Source organism: Clarias gariepinus, chromosome 19 (assembly GCF_024256425.1).
Source record: "Clarias gariepinus isolate MV-2021 ecotype Netherlands chromosome 19, CGAR_prim_01v2, whole genome shotgun sequence".
Classification (NCBI taxonomy): Eukaryota; Metazoa; Chordata; class Actinopteri; order Siluriformes; family Clariidae; genus Clarias; species Clarias gariepinus.
In genome coordinates, this window is record NC_071118.1 from 16,374,832 (window position 1) to 16,394,405 (window position 19,574).

Here is a 19,574-nt window from a genome sequence, read left to right on the forward strand (position 1 = left end):
GAATTCCACAAATCCACACACATATCACAGTGTGTGACTGTGATGTATTCCCATTAAAAAATATATTGATGAGCTTAGTATACTGAGATTCAATTGGAAGGATAATGTAGTATACACATTTGCATCATTTAAAATTATGTTATAATTTTTTTTTATTAAATGTCTTTAAATTATTAATATGCGTATGAGAAATCCATGTTGATATGACCAGACTTTTAAATGTAGGAATATAATTTTCTCTCTTTTTGTGTGTATATTTAAAACAATGTGTTAGGCCCTTGAAATATATCCACACATTTTATAATTTATGTTATAACACCATAATCATACTGCTATGGTGACACACTAGCAGAGCTAAACATTGTGCCATACATTTTTTAAATGAAACATTTATGAACTTAAATGAAGTTAGCCTCAGATCTTTATGTAGCATGTACATAGTATTGTGATGTCAAAATAAAATGATCTAAATTCATGCAAATAAAAACACAGAACAAAATGGTCACAGACAAGAAGGAACTTTAATTAAATATTGTGAAAGTTGAAAAGTTATCTTACAGTTCAAAGTTTATTAGAAAACGATCATTTTACAGTAGCTTTAATTTTATAATATTTCCATCCCCAGCAATATATAACCACACACACATTGTGTCCAGTTCATAACAAATTTTGGGAACAAAACAATAAAATAATTTTTAAATTGGATTTGTGTGTCAATTTATAAGGTATCTTCCACCATGATGAATAATGAAAGCTATGCCTTGGAAAAGGTTTCATAAATAAATAAATACGGGAAAAAAAATCTATGGTGAGTTTACCGGTAGGAAACAGTCTCAGATGATTACATTATTTATATATAATGTGAGAATATTTTGTGTGAAAAGAAATGGCAGTTCAGGAATTCTACAAAACCATCAGTAACACATCATCTCAATGGGGTTTTGTGCTGTTCTGAACACCTTTACAATCAAACCAAACTAAGTATTTTTTTTGCACTTTTGGACAACCTCCCCAGCAAAACCAACAGCAACACACTGGAGGTGAGCCTCTGCATTGTTAAGGCATTTTAACTGCTGGTGGATGTTAGAAAACTTTGAACATGGACATGAATAATTAAAAAGATATTGTATATGACGTGCATAAAACAACATCCCAGAAATGTAAAGCAAAGCAAAATAAAGACTATGTATATTCAGGTGACACATGGAGTGAGTAAGTTCCAAGAATCTAATATTTCACAAATTTTGCCACCTGGTACAAAAATCTAACATAAAAATGTAAGACAAATTTTCATTAACTTACAAATGGTATAAAAATAAACCCTTGGCCTCGTGTGGATGGGATTAACAATATCAATGTTATCCTGAACATGAAACTGATGTAGGACACATAATCACAATGTATAGACAAAAATTTAGACAACTAATGTGGAAAAAAAATTGCACATCATAGCATAACAAACATGAATAAAGACCAATGAATAAGAGCAATGTATAAAATCTAATGATACATATATTATGATAGATGGGTATTTTTACATAATCCATTTTGATACAATATTGATGTTCCATGAGATCAAATTTATAAGTGAAAATTGTATAAAGCTGCCTTCTTTCTGATGTATAAATATATTTCAAACAATAACTTTGGCAAAATAAAAAGGAAAATCTAGCAAAAAAAATTTGCATACTCATCAATTTGTACAAAGACACAAAAAATCAACAAAAATATAGCATTAATTAGTTGCGATATCCTATGTTTGGTAAGAGGGGTCTATAATATTCACAGTGCTCAATCTGCTCTTATCTTAATTTCCCTTAATTATCCCTTCCCTCTGATGTCTTTTTAGGTCGGTCAGGTAAACACCTGCATTAATTAGAAACAGCATATGTCTAACATTATCCCATTAAACAAGCTGACACTAACGCTAAAAGTTTCCCCATCACGTTCTGACATTCAACATTTTTTCCCTCAGGATATAATGTATTCTACAAATCAAAAAGCAAATATCATCACAGTTTCTTAAAAAAAATTTTTGAGGAAAATTCACAAAAACTTTTAATCTGAAATGGCAAAACTAAAAAAAAAAAAAAAGCACATTCCTTCATAAACACTTTATAAATGGTGGCAACAAGCAATTCAAAGATTTTGAGGGTGTGTATCCCTCCGGGTTGTGTATATTGGCTTTGGATATTATAAACTATTGTTGTTTTTGTTTTGTATGCTGTAAAATTTTATTTTGTGCATTTAGCTATCATGTTTTTGGATGGTTGTGTAAGAACTAATGGCAATGAAAATACAGATGGTGAGTGGAGGTTTAAGCTTGGCAACTTTTTTTAAAAAACAATAGAAATATTGCATTTTGGGTTTGATTATTGATGCATAGTCAGTTTTTAAAGTTTGATGTTGATTTACAAGTTCTGAGGGATTTAAAGCTTTAGATGGGCATTTGTTATTATTGTTTTTACATTTCTGTAGGATTCTCTAATTCTACAGAAAAATATAGATTATGAAAGTGATAGTGATTGAGAATGATATTTTTTAGAGAACTGTAACATAAAAAAGGCCAATGAAAGTAATGTGAAATAAATCATTACAGATAAATAGTATTGCTTCTCATTAGTGACATGTTCCACATTGAAAAACAAAACCTTGAGCTAATGAGAAACAATCAGCAGGGAAAATCTTTTTCACTGCTGAAATTGAGGTGAATGTTCTGTATTGTACTTTCTTGTAGGAACTGTGCCACACTGAAACGCAATCAGTATCTGTTCACAGCCATAGGCTAAGGAGTAGATCAGACTGCCAGCCCAAATCTGATTTTTGGTATATCCAGGTTGGAATCAGTTTTCCTTCATGTAGGCTGAACAGTAAAATAAACACACACAATCTGATATTTGCAAACCACACCCAGAGGCAATTTGAGATACCTAAAGATGTGTCTCAGCCTAGATGCTCCACTCACTCAAATTGGATTTCAAATTGTCCAGTACGTCACATGAAATATTATGTGGAACACTAATGTTTTCAGGTAGTATGGACATGGGTTAATGGTTGAAAAACAAGCAGGAAGGCTGATATTGTCGGGTGTGACGGAGTTGTAATATCTCCATTCTTATTTATCTTGTTTTCTGAACAAGACGGTTGTATTTGTCTGTACATTCCAGGACGTGTTAATCACAGCTTAGAGGTGAATATGGTTCTTGTATTATCACTGATAATGTACACAAGGACTTTGGATCAATTTGCATCATATAATTTATAAGCCAGTCCAATTCTCTCTGTATTGCTTTTCACTGTGAAATAATAGTCATTTAAAAAAAAATGACATTCATGCTATCACTGCCTTCCAGAGCCACAGTGACCCCAACCAGGATAAAGATCTTACTGGAGGTAAAATCAATGAATGGAAGAAACTATGAATGGAAAGTGATCAGCTGCAACACATGTTACATCCACAACTTAAAAACAATTTACCTCATGTATACTGATATACGTGAGAAAAGATTGCAACCATAACAATCAGGGCAGACAGTGATTGTAAGTCAGTGTGGCATGATTTCCACTGGTGTGAATAAATAGTAACACAAAAAAATTACATTCACTTCTGGCACAATTGAGCATTTAATTTTTAAAAGCAAAAGCCTGTTGATGTTTTGCATTAGGGAGATGAACGAGCAATGCAGTTAATTTTTTACTTCTACGTAAGTCTGCATGTTCCCAAATGAAAATCAATCATTTGTATATTGCATTTCGTATTATTTTACCGGTTGTGATTGCTTGTTGCCCTGGTACATCACCTTCTCGGTATGTCTTGAGAAATAATTGTAACTGATGCTGTTGGCTGATTAAACAAAATGAACCACTGAAATTCAAGGTCCTGTAATGGTGGAACAAAAAGGGGTGCACTTTCTCTATTTATGTTTGTAATAAGCTATAACACAATTCACAGTTTAAAAAAAAACAAGTCTTTGATGAATAGCAGTAGCTGAATGTTTCAGATGCTTATTTGATAATATGGTGGGATAAAACCTTTAAAATCTTGCTGGGCATAACTATAAAAAGGGATATGTTTTTTTGCATTTTGTGACCCTGATTCCCATGAAAAACATTGTAAAACAATCTGAACAGTTAAAGTTCATAACTAGTTCTGTTCTCTTTTTGTAAAATCAGTTTTTTATGATTAATTAGGCTCCAAGTGAAAATGACACAGATTAAAGCTACATGTTTGGTGTGATATTTTCATATCGCCTATATTCAATAATCCTTCATTTACCGTAAAAAAAAAATGAATAGGAAACATTGTAGCTCATGTTGTAGCTCACGTTCTTTATGTTTCACATTTCCTTTCACAAAAAGAAATCAGATGTCAAACCAAAATGCAAAATTTAAATGAAATTGAACAGTTCTGCTTGTGGAGATTGGGCTATAAAGCTGTGTTTGCCCCATCATATTAACATTGTCTACCAGTTCCATACAAACTTCAATATCAAAACCTTATACAATAGTCCAGGTTGTGTTTTCTTTTATTATTTCAAAGGTGATTTAATTTTTTTTTTCAATTATTATTATTTAAAAAAAAGGGCCTGAGTTTAAAGTGATCCTTCAGAGAACGACTGCTGGGTCAGTCAACAACCGGAGTCTTCTGTACACACACAGGGAGACCAGTGCCAGGAAAGAGTGTATCCTGGGCTTTCTCCATAATTCATTCTCTCTCTCTCTCTCTCTCTCTCTCTTTCACACACACACACACACACTCATGCACACACACACACAGACACACACACGCACACACACACACACACACACACACACACACACACACACACACACACACACACACACACACACACACACACACATTACATAGGAGGAACGATCATTCCAGGGATTGCTCCTGCTGTTGCTGTAACAGAGAAAAAGTAAAAGAAAGAGAAAAATTCTGTTTAGTTCATTAACCATTTCATTCCATTCCTCACTATCTCATAATGAGACAGCAGTGTGTGAAACATGCAACAAACAGATAACAGGAGTGAAACAGGTAAAGTGGACAGATATGATAAAAGCACAGCTTGTGTTTCCTATATTAATAAAATAATGTTTCATGTTTTTGCTATAATAAATCTATCTTAGATGTATGATCTCAGAACAGCAGATGCCAGTGGCTTTGTTGTTTTTTAAATTAAAGTGTTTCCTTGTGATGGTAAAATGGCTAAAAGTGTGCATGCACAATGCTTGATTACAGTTGCACTGATTCTACTCTAATTGTTTGTACGCTGTTTGTTAAAGCATTCAAACTTTTGAAACATTTGATGAACACTAAAAAAAAGTCTATGCATTCCAACCATAGCTCTGACAGACTAAGAAAACTTTTTACCCTGATGGTATCCAAGCACTAGTAAAATGCTGGGAAAGGTGCATTAGTGTAGCATTAGTAAAGAGATATAAAGGAAGCTTTTACTCTCATAACTGTGTTCTGTTATTATGCACGATCAAAAGTACCAGTTGGGTTCAACTCCTCCCTCATAACTTACTAACTTTGACTGATTGGCTATTCTTATGAGAACCTTCAATCGAAATGGGTATTAACACACAGAAAATGAATGTGCTGTGTACACCTAAAACTATCCATAACCTTTGGTCAGTGAAATTTTTCAGTTCTTGTGTTTAAAGTATGAAGAATATCAGTAAGTAAGAGTTTCACTAGGTGACTGGATGGATAATAGATGGATGGGTAAATGGATGCATGGATAGATGTAAAAAAGGATGGATAAATAGCAGGACATATAAAGCTTCAAGCAATATGGCCTATGAGAGAGAGAGGGGTAAACATACTTTAGGAGAACGCCAAGCCCTGGAGTGCACTGGCAGTGGAGTACTTGTTAGAGTCCACAAAAGATTGATCTGAAGGGAGGAGTGGAGAGAAAATGTAAAAGAAGAAAAAGGAAATAATAAAGGGAATACAAAAAGAGGAAAGAGAACAAGAGAATTAAATTCAGACCTAGGTCTGTATTTGTTAAAATAGTCTAAAATAGGGACAGTGACACAATTTTGGTCATATGAATAAAATGAAAAACAATTCAGACATATTAGAAACTCAGAAATTTAGGAGAACTGGGCTGAAAAAGGCCAAAACACGGAAAAAAAGACATGTGTTTGTGAGAGTAGGCCTTTTTGGGAGAAATAAAAGAATTAACAAATCTGGTTATGGTGACACAATGCATTCCTTAGGAACATGCAGCATAGCAGTGACAATCTGATTCCATCCCAGTCATTATACTGATCATTCAGTAACTGTTAGCTCTAAAGGTTTATTTTTATACTGTATGTCTCATCAGAAAAATTATATGGGAAATGTTTATCAGGAAATGATTAAACTAAACTCTTAGGCTTAATTTTTCTCTACTATGATTTTACAGTACTATGCCACCCCTCCTTTCTTTATATTAAATAAAATTTAATGATGTAAATTAAATTAAAGTATTTGAAACAAATGTTTTACTATGTAACGCTGCAAATTGTCTAAAGATACAATGAAAAAATGATTTAACAACTTCAGCAGCAACCTCATTTCCCCTCTCATCTGTTTTAACCACTCAGCATTCAGTATTAACAGTATACTAATCAACGGCCTGATCATCTGCACCTATTTCTCACTGATTCATACCTTGACATAGACGAATTTTTATTGAATACTTGAATGATTAGGTCATAGGTCACAAAGACATTTTTTCTTTCATTCTTCACAATAACTTGCTAGAAACAAAGGCCAAAAAGTCCTCCAGGAAGCCTGGAGAGCTATTCCTCAAGACAGCATTAAAACATACAAGAACGCCTGGTTCTTTGGAAGAGGAGTGTCTCAAAACTGTTCTACAGAACTGTAAATTATATTACTCCTTAATGTCTCATCTTTTTAGAATGTCTTTTAATATTATGCTATTTTTGCAGAATGTAGAAATTATCAGCTGTACCTTGGAGGCCATTGGCATTAGTGCTGGTGCATGTGGGTGGCGGGGAGCTCTGTGGCCGCACCACAGGAGCAAATGCGCTCTTCTGCTTCACTGCTGACACCATGTTTGCTGGAGAGAAGGAGAAAATTCCAGAGGAGCTGCTGCAGTTTGACGGCAAACTGGTGGACGAGGCCATGGTTGGACTGGAAGGAACAACTATGGGAATAAAAACATACAAGAATATTAATGGAAGGGATAAGAGAAGATTAATATCTAACAAATAATTCTGCGTTACGCTTGCTGCCTCACTGCCCTGGAGACAGGGCAGTTTTGGTTTGATCCTTTGCTTAGGTTTCCATCTGTGTGACGTTTGTCGTGTTTTCTTCATATTTTGGTGTATTTCCTCTGGGTTCTCCTATCCTTTCCTCATTGTCCAAAAACATGGCAGTAAGAAGACCGTATATGCTAAATTGCCTATTGGTGTGAAAATGTTCGTTTGCATGGTGTCCCAATATATGGCATCCCATCCAATCATCTGACTCCTGATCAACTGTGACCGTAACCAGTAACCACAAAGTTACTAAAGTAAACAATTAAGAAAAGTTGAAAAGAAGAAGGAATGAAAAGTTAACATGCTTTGGTAATATTAAACATTTTATGTATACAGTATATTTTGTCAATATTGTAGTAATATTCAGCACTAAGAATTTGAAAGTATTTAAGGAGGTTTTGAAACAGGGACTCAAATTTCAAACACCACCACATTCTTTAATCTGTTCCAGGAAAGTAATTTATTACTGGACATATTATACTAAATAGACTGGAACAAGAGGTTCTACATGGAGTATTCCTAGTTCTGATGAAGGATTAGGGTAACTGTCTGATTCTCGATTTGAGGGTTTTAAACTGGTTCTCAAAGCATTTATTTCCGGATGTTATTAAGGATACCAAAGTTATTAATGACATGCTGCCACGAGCCTCATTACTTTTGCTGAATCTGGATATTTTTAGGGTGTCTTTGGTCTTGAGCAAAGATGCTTTTTGAGATTCACCTTTTAAAAGGATTTCAATTTAAAGTCACTTTGAGAAGAAAGTAAGCAGTCCTCTCACCTCTGATGGATATGGGCATATTTAAATAGCTGGCTCCTTTTTGCTTCCACAAAGGAAAAGTCCACAAAAGGAGTGCATACTAAGGTGCTCAGTCTTATGGTCAAACTTTGTGGCAGGCAACACAAGTCACCTGTGAGAATCTAAATTAATTCACCACTCACCACTGTAGAGCTGGACAGTCTGCTAAGTCAGGACACTCTTGCCCATGACCTATCTGTCTTACTGTCTATGTTTGCATTTCTATCTCAGCCTCTCAGCATGTGCACATTTTACAAAGATCCAAGAACAGACCTCAAAATCCACCTTGTGGACACCTCTTTGTGGATTTTTTATATAGCTGTTTAAAACAGAGAAAGGAACACCTGTCCAGTTATTTCCCCAATTAGATCTATTGTCCAAAATAGATGAAAATCTTTTCACCCTTAACCAGATTAGATGCACAGTACGGTTTGGCCTCTGGTGAGTTGAGTCCTGCCAAGCAGTCCTCAACACAAAAGAGGGGCCTGTATGATCGCAGGTACTGAGAACATACAGATCCTATAGATCTTTGTGTTTTGTATAGGATGTTAAACTGGAATGAAACTCTTTATACAGTAGACTGGATTTTTCTTAAAGATCATGTTGGAGTGACCTTGCAGTTAAAGCCAGGGATTCAGTATATTATATACCTTATTTTTGTTAATCAATTGACTGACTCTGCAGCATTCCATGAGGGGAACCTTTTCTCCCTTTGGTACTTTTTGGACTAGACTGAGGAAATTCAATGATCTGCCATGTAGGAAAAACACAATGAGCTTCCCTTTCTAAACAGAAACTGGCTCACATGAGGGTAGTCATTACACTGGCCTAAGGTGATCTGGATGGCTGGCCTCTACCCTGACCTCCCACTATGTGATAAGCCTCTCTTCCTCGTTTTCATTACTTATAGAAACCTCAACGAACTCTACAGAGTCTGCACGCATGTTGTCACAGTCTCCTGCCGTTTCTGAAAAGTTAACATCACCCTTCCCATTGATATGAACAATAGAGTGTTAACAGAAGTGACAGCAGAAGTATGTCCCATTACACCTCTATGATATCATTCTTCTGCCTTGCACATACACAATTGTATATTGGCTATACATTATTAAAGTATAAGCTTTGTTAAGGAAAAATACATTAATTTTATCCCTTTACATTAGCTAGTTAGAAAATAAAATTTCATAGACAACTTAGCCACATCTACCTGACTGCAGCTGTAGCACATAAGTCTGCTCTAGATGCTCCATGGCCAGTCTCATTTACAACAGATGCAATGCTTTCTGTCTAACCAATTAATTAGATGTTCCTCTTGCTCTAAATTTTAATAAATTATTTTCATGTGCATGTGCAACGATATAACAGAATCTATTTATCATGACCAAATTAATAAATTGCTGAAAATCAGAACACCAGCTCTAATAATTGATGCAGAGCATCCAGAGGACGCTTTTGAAACAGATGCTTACATGGCAGGACAAAAGGGTGGAATTGAATTGTTACCACTCTAATTAGATTATTGATTTAATTAAGTGTCAATTACTTTGGAGAATATTGTATCACCTAGTTATTCACAGTCAAGAATAAGAACATCAATCTAAACCTTTAGAGCAGCAGATGTGAATTTAATGTTCGGAGTGTACAGGAAAATGAAAGGAGCGTGCTAAAGATGCAGAATTCCTGTATGATTTGGTTTTCTTTTGTATGTCAGAACTCTGCTATGTTGCAACTGGCCTCGCCTTGGTGTGAAGCATAAATTGTGCCTATGACGGTGGGAGGGGTGTTTTGACAGACTGTGAGCCAGATTTCTCCCCAACCTCACACACCCCATACTCGCCTAGTTGTAACTGAGTCAAACAAACATGTGGGTGTTAGACCAACTCTCTCACTCTCAAGCTTTCTCCTTCACTTGTTCCCCCTCCCTTACTCATTTCTGTGCAATTAATTAAAAAACAGGAACCAATTAAGTCTTTGCAAAAGAGATAACAGCAGGCATGAAAGAAAGGACTTGAGGATGAAAAGCTGGAAATCTGTACCCACAGAGGGAAAAACAATCACTGGCCATGTTTCATTTCATCCATTTTTTTTCTTAAGAATTGTTAACAACAGACTCCAGAGCTGAAAAGATGCCAGCAAGGCCAGGGAATTTTGCAAGATTAGAAAGACAATATTTTCACACACAATGATTAGTGTACAACTCAGCAAAAACAGAAATGGACACTCCTAACCTACAATTCCATGAAGATAGGGTCATGTGACCTTCATATTATATTATTTGTTAAATATAAAAAGGATAAGGAAGCGGACCAATTAATAAGAAATAACATTTAACACAGATCATCTAAAAAAACATTTAGTACTGTATCTACAAGTACAATGCTGGAAAGTTAAGTAAAATCTACCAGAAGACTTTTTAACGTCTTACTTTAGGCAAACCTGATAACAATATTAACATATATTAACAAACTCACTAGCATATGGAGAGTTTGCAGCTGAGCCGTTGAGGAAGCTGGGCGAGCCACTGAGGTTGCTCATGGCCGTGCTGCCGTAGCCATTCATGCTGGTGGCCACTGTGTTGTAGCTGCTCTGCTGCGGTGTGGAGCTCGGCACATAACTATGAGGAGACACGCTGCTTGTGTTTCGATTGAAGCCTGAGGCAAAGAGAATGAAAGGGATTCTCAGATATCATTCATAGAATATACAGTATACTTGGGTCATTTCTTTTCACCAGGACATATAATATATAAAGTTTAATGCTATTTACAAACATGGCACTATGATTTTTAGAGTTCATGCTTAAGTAGAAGCCATTTTGATTGTGTTTTCACTGTGTGGCCGTAAGTTTGTGCATGACCGATCATCACCTAATTGTATGTTGTAGCACTACATTTTGCCTTCAATGGATCTAAAGGATGCAAAAGTGTTCCAGTTTGACAACATTGCACAAGGTGAGGTTCATTAAGACGCAATTTGGTGGGCTGCCATCAACCACACTGAGCACTACTGGGATGAACTGGAACACTGAATGCACCCTAGGTGTCCTTGCTTGACCTCACTAATGCTCTTGTGGTTAAATGAGCCCAAACATCCACATACACTTGATTTTCGAGTGTACACTCTTGCCAGAAAAGTTATTATTCAGGTTATTTTAATTTCATTTTACTGGGATGTTTAACAGACAATCATAGATATCAATTGTATGTATTATCTGTGTTGTTAGGCGTTCAGTCAAAGCTAACCAGATTTCTCTCCACTCAGATAAATTGTGACATGGCTCTGTCAAAAATGTGGCAGAAAGTTGAGAAATCAAACACCCAGCTTTCAGCACAATTGGACATAATTTGCTGTGGACATTTCATAAGCCCTTGGACTCAGTTCAAGGCTTAGCAGAGTTCCTGAGTTTCCAGCAATACTGGAAGATTGCAGCGCAGATGAACTGTACTCTATTCACCTGCTTCTCGTTGGATAAATACTTGCATAAGTGAGGGAAGTGTCAGTTTATTCGACATGTGTACGTACATTTGTAGGTCTTACCCTGATTGCCTCCTTGAGAGGACTCAGACACATTAACAGTAATTTGTCCAGTAAAGGAGTTCACGCCCATCATGCTGGCATGGACCGAGCTGTTGGTGAGCCCGGTTAGTTGATTGTGGTTGCGTGGAACGTTGTAGAGTGCCTCAGCTATATCAGCAGCCCGCTTCAATATGATCTCCTACACACACACACACACACACACACACATGCACACACACACACACACACCACACACACATGCAACATGTATGTTTGAAAGTGTTTTTGCATTGCATAAAATTATTATTTTTATTATATATATTTTTTACTTCTATACTTTCTACATAATACAATTACTGTTACTCGTTCAACATGAGATATTTATCCTGGCAGGTTTATACTCATTCAAGGTTCCAGACATGTCTTATGTGATTTTGACAAATGTTTATTGACATCATAGGAGGGAAGCAACCGTGAAAATTTCATAACCACACAGCTGATATGATGAATTGATCACACCCTAGAATGATTGTTTTCATATGTTGACACAAGATGACACACCCATTCACTTCAACTTTCTACTATTAAACATCTCAAAATTACCTGAATGACTAAAACTATTTACATTTTTTTTTTTTTATTAGTGAGATCATAACAAACTGTACCTGGTTGTTATGAGGCATTCCATATAACGCCTCCACCAGATCTGCTGCTCTCTTCAAAATCACCTCCTATAACCAAAGAAATAAAATTTAGTCAAGAAGGAAAAATAGTTGGACTGACCATTTTTTTCTCCCCCTTCAATTCATTCCTCATCTATTTTCATTGTATAATGCATGTCACCAACAGGAGTGGAGAGCTAGATTTTGACCACAACTGAGCAACAAGTTCTTAAACAAAGAGCAAAAAAGGGTCAAATTCCCATTTAATAACACAATGGATGGGCAAAAAGCATGGAGCTGCTGCTTGCTCAATTGTTTGGTGTCTGTTGAAATGAATAAGTGCAGTATTTCAACAAAACATCTGGTTTGGATTGAAGCAGAGACAATGAGATCTATGTTCTGCAAGAAAAGGTCAGCCAGTTCCTCAGAGCTGCACTGAAAGCAATAACTTAAGGAAAACAGGACACAGCTTACAGCCTGGATCGGAGCAGTGCTATTGCTATTCGTCTAATTACCAGTAACAATCACTGGACCAATGTATTTTCAGCATTTCCTGAATCATAGTGTGACCTAATGCAATGTTAGCGAGACTGCTTTAATGGTCTTCAGCATTTCTTATTAATGCTGTTGGCAGTATGACACAAATATTGAGTGGATCTGTAACATATTACAAAACTCTGTCAAAAGGAGTCGATCAAATTGAGCTGTTAATCATCAAAGCATGGAAATCAAAATACATTTCTTCTTCTTCCTCCCTTTTTTTTAAAAAAAGAAAGAAATTTGATACAATTGAGTTTGCTCATTCTATTACCACCATCATATCCTGGTTTTATCCCCACAGTCCATGTATCTTCTGTAAGGTTTCCGCGAGGAGTTAATGTGGCAGGCCATGATTTGATCCACAGCAAAAATGCGATAACCTTCTCACAAACAAGAACTGTGAGAGCTGTATCAAAATATATTGCTTCTTGGCCAGCCCTAAGCTGATCTCTCTCATACACACACACATATAGAGAGAGAAAGTGAGAGAGAGAGAGAGAAAGAAAGAGAGAGAGAGAGAGAGAGAGAGCGAGAGAGAGAGAGAGAGAGAGAGAGACCAAAGAAGGATTAAGTCAAGGAGGTCAGTCGAGCAATAAACTGTTTTAGTGTGCTGTCCAAGGTGCTAAAGTCACTCAGTTACCCCCATTGTGTTAACTTCTCCTTACTAAAATGTCATCTTGCTACCTGCCACCACAGAAAGAAGGAGCGCTCTGGTATGAGGTAATTAGTGTAACCCAGCTAGACCTGCAGAAACTGTAAATCAGTCAGGTCAGAAGAAATGAAACTAAAGGAATAGGTAGACAGTATTTATGATGATGCTCTTGCACTGGTTATGCTAAGGTTTAAATAATGTATTTCTATTACTTTTTAATGACAGGATTTGTTTTATAATATTAAACAAACAATCGAGCTATCCAGACTGAAGTTGTCCATATACACAATCAGTCTTTTCATCCAAGTGTATTGCAAACATAATCCTGTTGCATGAAATCTTTTAAGGAGAACATTTAAAAGTGGCTACAGTAAAACTGTATGGTAAATAATCAGAAATATTAAATTTTAACCAAAATAAATAAAACAACATACATGTTTTGTACATGCAAAAACTTAATTGTAGTAACATAGATATAATATCAATATGTAAAAGAGAAAATCTTATGTTTTTCTTATACTGTATTAAAGTTTATATTCTTGAACTTCCTTTGAGTTTCTGTTATTTCTAAAACAATGTATATCATACAGTACCTGACTGTAATGTTCATGAGGGTGCCAAAATGTTGTTCAACAATTACAGTAGGTACTCACTATGTCATAGGAACTTCCCTGCTGTCCCCACTATTTTCCCCACCAGTCACATTTTTATCATCCAAATTACAATCCTTATGACAATCTTATCTAATCCTTTAATAATTTCTTTGTTCTTCACATTTGCATCAAAAATAAAGCGGATGGAAACCAGCTGAAACATAATAAATCATAAACCGCTCATTTACTGTAACTTTCCCTGAATTATGACACACCAAAAACCAGTTTTAAAAATTTATATATATATATATTTTTTTATTCACATAAAAACACACGATCAGCCCATTGATAATAGCTGAAACCAATATGTAATTTATACCATAATCAGAAACAAAGTATCTGACATCACTGTGTGATTATCTGCAGGATCACCAAGCATGATATCACACACACACACACACACACACACACACACACACACACGCACACACACACACACACACACACTTCCTGTTGAAAAGAATGACAATGAGAGAAGATAAAAGGTAATGATGCCACTAGGATTGACACATCGAGTGACTTCCTTGATTGCATTTCGTCGGCCGCGTATAAAAGCCTGTAAGATCGGGAATTTCTAATGATTTTTAATGCCAGTACTGCATCGTCAGGCTCAGATTTGATCAGCAGTATCTGTAAAAGGGCTGGTCATCTGCTCACTCACTGATCTGTCAGACACACACACACACACACACACACACACACACACACACACACACACACACACACACACACAGACTCAAATCTGACCAATAAAAGCTCTAAAACTGCCCAGCTTGAATTAGCTCCCATCGGTGGTGGTATGAATGCCCAATAAGCCATTCAGACTTCTGTCTCTTTCGCTAATCCCCTTACATGGGCCACTACACCATCTGTCCTTCACTGTCTGTTGCTGTTCGTGACACTACCTCTCTGATGCGGGTGCTAGCGAGGTTGGTTTTTTTATAATAATTTAAAATATCTACAGTTTTTTTTTTTTAAGTGAAGGACTGGAATATGAGAGAATTAGGAGACTGTGGAATTGTAATTACATCGGCATGTGAGAATTGTTTATAAGAATTCATAACCAATATTGTTTACTTCCATAAGCACACAGTAACTAAAATCATTTTCATTCTGTTGGCAACTTTAATTAACTTTAAATGTCTAACATACATGTACAAGTTTAAGTTTTTTTTGTATGAATTTGTGTGTGTGTATGTGTGTGTGTGTGTGTGTGTGTGCGTGTGCGTGAGCGTGTGTTAGCGTCTCTCCCCTCCTGTATCCACGTCAGAAGCAGTAAGAATGAAGCTTGCAGTTGAAAAGTGAGTCCTATCAACAAACTGTTATTACCTCAATAAAAACAGGAAAATCAATGAATAGCACACAGTGTGTGTGTGTGTGTGTGTGTGTGTGTGTGTGTGTGTGTGTGTGTGTGTGTGTGTGTGTGTGTGTGTGTGTGTGTATGTGTGTGTCAGAGGGAAAGATGCTGATGATGGCAGTTGGGACAGCTGCCAAGAAACAAGTGAGAGATAAAAGTGCAAAAGAGGGATAGAAATAAAGAAAGAATGAAAGAGTGTATAAGAGCAGCAGGGAATATCCACTCCTTATTTCTGACCTCTTCATTGTGTTTAACGTTGATCTGAATGCCAGAGGTGCCGAAACGATTTCTCTCTCTCTCTTTCTCTCTCTCTGTCTGTCTGTCTCTCTCTCTCTGTCTTTCTCTTTTCTGTCTTATTCCTTCTCTCTCTTTCTTTCTCTCTCACACACAGAAACAAGCACACTATGACTCAATTACTAGTGGTGGAGCAATAATAAAGTCTTGGCAGCAAAGGCTTCGATCGGCTGACCTGCTGGGAGGCACAAGCTGACTTCACCATGATGGATCACCTCTCGCTGCCCGAGCTTATAAACACACACACACACACACACACACACACACACACACACACACGCACACACACACAAAGTGTATAGTGCTGTCTGTGCAATGGACTGGCATTCCAAGCAGGGTGTATTCCTGCCTCATGCCCAGTGTTCCTGGAAAAGGCTCCAGCTCCATTACAACCCCAACCAGCATACGGAATAATATAATAATATAAAACTCACTTTCGGTAACAGCTTTTACTCCATACAACCATGCAGTTATTGATCAAGAGCTTCTTATCAGAATGGGGTGAAACTGTGATCTCAGTGGCTTTGACACGGAATGCTCAGACTGGCTTGTTGGATTCCACTTGCTGTATGAGTGCACGCGCCCACTGAAACAAAAAAGTCCTGGCTGTGTTTCTGCAATCTTGACCTGGACAGGTTCTGGTCAGCCTCTAGTCTCAGATTCCCATTCTTATGTTTTAGCTCTCACAGAACTGCTGCCCACTGAAGGATTTTCTTCTTCTTCTATACATTATTATTGGTATTATTATCATTATAATAATAATAATAATAATAATAATAATAATAATAATAATAATTATTATTATTATTATTATTATTATTATTATTACTATTATTATTATTATTATTATTATTATTATTATTACTATTATTATTATTATTATTATTATTATTATTATTAATTTGCTTGCATAATTCCTTGCAAACTCTAAAGAAAGTTTGTGTGTGACAGTCCAAGGAGATCAGCTGCTTCTGAAACACTCACACCAACAACCATTTATAGCTTGTCTTTAAAGTTGTTATTAGAAGATGGAATTTGGGGTTGTATGTAGACCAATGTAAGGGGGAAAAAACCTTTAGACAAATACAAGCTACTCAAGTAAATCCGAGATTATGTTCCATTATGAGTCAGTTTTGAGTGATGATGTTTTCTACGCTTTCTCAGTACAGGGGAAGAAGTCAGAATTCCTCTTTGGTAATTATCCATAGAAATATTAGGCTGAAATTTGCTGTAGTATTCCATTAAATGTCGTGCTCATTAATCGCACACTGTACTATTACAGCATTAAATCTGTGAATCACACACACACACACGCGCGCGCGCACACACACACCTGGATCAAATCAACCATAACACACTTCTTGGAGCATTTTCTTGTACCTTTTCCTGGAATCTCACAATTCATCTGTCAAACAGAGAGGAAATAAACAAAAGGGGGATACCGATGTGAACCCCCACAAAAAGTCTACACTGATGTGTAATTTATTGATGTGAGACAGAGGTGAATTGTCCTGCACACTAAAAACACAAATGGAACTGAGATTAGTGATATAATGTGAAACACACTTTGCCTCGTCCCCTTCGCCCAGAGCATGCGGGAAATATTTAACCACTTGTTGTGATTTTTAATCACATGAGTGTTTGTCATGCCTTTTGTAGATTATTATTTTTTTTATTATTTACTTTTATAATATTGTTATACTTAATTATTACTTTTTTAAATATATTGCTTGTCTATAAGTATAATGTCTGTATATGTGCCCTATAACGTCAACTAATAGCCAATCTTGCTGCAAGAAACAACATAACATACACACATTATAATTTATTACAGTTAGTCATATTAATCAATGAGCTCACAGACAAATTTGAATGCATTTATATAACTCTTATAAACTGTTTGTGCTTTGTGTGGTTTTTTTTCTTTTCATGTAACGCACAGGCAAAAGATTAAATTATTTGTGTGTATAGGCGTAGTGCAAAAGCTGCACTATGAAGAAGAAAGTCATACACTGCTCCTGCAGTAGCACACAAGGATTTAACATCTCTGGCTGACACACACACACATCAGCACACGAGACACACCATGGATGATGCAGCAATGATGTAACTCTCCTTGTGCTTCGACTACAGCTGCTAATGACTAGAACAGCAATCATTACTGCACAAGTCTTATCTACATGCCCGCTATGACACCAGGGCAAGGATCTGCCATCTTATTCTCTTAGAATACAGAATTCTCACTCTTATATTAAATTATGAGCAATCTGGAAATGATCTGGAAAGTCAAATGTCACAAAAAGCAAGCAACAAATATAGAAAAAGAAAAAAGTGTGAAAAATGTGTAAGCATGAGTTCATGACTGTCCTCCCTACATGCCCTCTTTTATTGTCCTGATGAAAGACAAAGATCACTGTGTGCTTGTATAATGTTTCCTGTTTGTGTAGCATTTTATTTACCCACTTTAAAATTATTAATAAACTCAAGAAGCATTATTTATAACTACAAACAAGCCATTTTAACTACTCAAGAAACCGAATGCTCTTCATATATCATGTCTACACACTACAGTATGTGAAACATTTGATTTTACGATTGTTAGGTCGTCAGCTAATTCGTTCAAACCATGTGAACTGCTTTCAATAAATACGTACTATAATTAGGAAAAATTAGACAGAATATAATTTCAACATTTTGCTGGACATCTTGATCCTTTCTTCTCAGTAGACACATTAGAAGGGTGTCATGAAAACATTCTGACACTCTATTATTCATGTTTAATACGAAGGGCGTTCAAGACAAATTGGAACTTGAAATTGAAATTTCTTGTGAATGAATGTGGCCTAAGAAGACTTGAAGCACAGTACGGTAATGAGACTCACACTCGTCCGTGCACACTGTACCTTTGGCAAGCGCTCCGGGTCTCCAGGATGTCGAGGAATGACCTTCTGTAGCCGCTGGAAACCATAATCAATGGTGGGTTCATTTAAAGCTGAAAAACAGACACCGTTAATTATATAACATTATTTTTGGATGACTGGACCACCAATAAATGACTGATTGCTGCTTTAGCATTAAATCTGATTATAGATATTTCCTTCAATGGTCTACTAATAAAGCAGCTGCCAGGGTATAGCAGCTACAAGTCAAAAATCAATAAATCATTAAAGTCCTTCATAAAATTATAACATGAGGAAATGGAAGAAAATCACACTTCAGCACAATCATGACAGGTTTAACACCACAGAAAGTGGCACAATTGTTCTAATGGGAGCCATTGCATTCACCCATGATTACCTGCATTTATTCTAGTCTAAGTGTAAAAAGCAGGTACAAAATGGCAACCTTGGGATTTGAGAGATTGTGCATTTGGTATAGCAATTACTGCGCATGGAGTCTTTATCTTGTCAAAAACATAAAAGTGCATCAGTCTTCGAAAAGAATATAAAAAAAAGATTTACAAGCTACCGTATCTCACAAAAAGTTTGCACAATAACAAAAAGAAAAAAAAAATGGAAAAATATATGACTGTGTTTAGTGCCAAGCCTTTTTTTTTTCACAAAGGCTTCTCTTTTTTTAAGGGTTTTAATGCGTTTTTCAAATCTGGATATCAAAGTGTTCTATCCTTCAAAAATAGGAAACTTATATATAGTTAAACTGATCTAGCGTCAGTGTTTAGCTGAGACATTTATACCTTTTTTTACATCATGATGTGGTCCGAAGCTAAGACTGAATTAGCGACTCAGACCATGGACTCTTTCATTTATAGTATATACTGTACAAGAACTTATCCCCCACCACTTAGTGAAGCAGGAGTATTAAAAT

The 19,574-nt window shown here is 36.1% G+C and overlaps 1 protein-coding gene across 2 annotated transcripts in view; it reads right to left on the reverse strand.

Annotated features, from left to right (window-relative positions):
• Positions 1–510: 510 nt before the first annotated feature.
• The window catches only part of ebf1b (EBF transcription factor 1b), a 100,729-nt gene continuing 81,665 nt past the window's right edge, over positions 511–19,574 (reverse strand). Inside the window, exons 11-17 of one of the 2 annotated variants that reach the window (XM_053478403.1) lie at positions 18,653–18,741; positions 12,257–12,322; positions 11,613–11,790; positions 10,550–10,729; positions 6,972–7,166; positions 5,836–5,904; positions 511–4,906 (exon numbers count right to left, since the gene is read on the reverse strand). In XM_053478403.1, the coding sequence (XP_053334378.1) occupies positions 5,837–5,904; positions 6,972–7,166; positions 10,550–10,729; positions 11,613–11,790; positions 12,257–12,322; positions 18,653–18,741 (776 nt within the window). In that variant the 3' untranslated portion in view covers positions 511–4,906; position 5,836. The remainder of the gene's footprint in view (positions 4,907–5,835; positions 5,905–6,971; positions 7,167–10,549; positions 10,730–11,612; positions 11,791–12,256; positions 12,323–18,652; positions 18,742–19,574) is intronic. The other variant, XM_053478405.1, reaches the window with a different exon arrangement.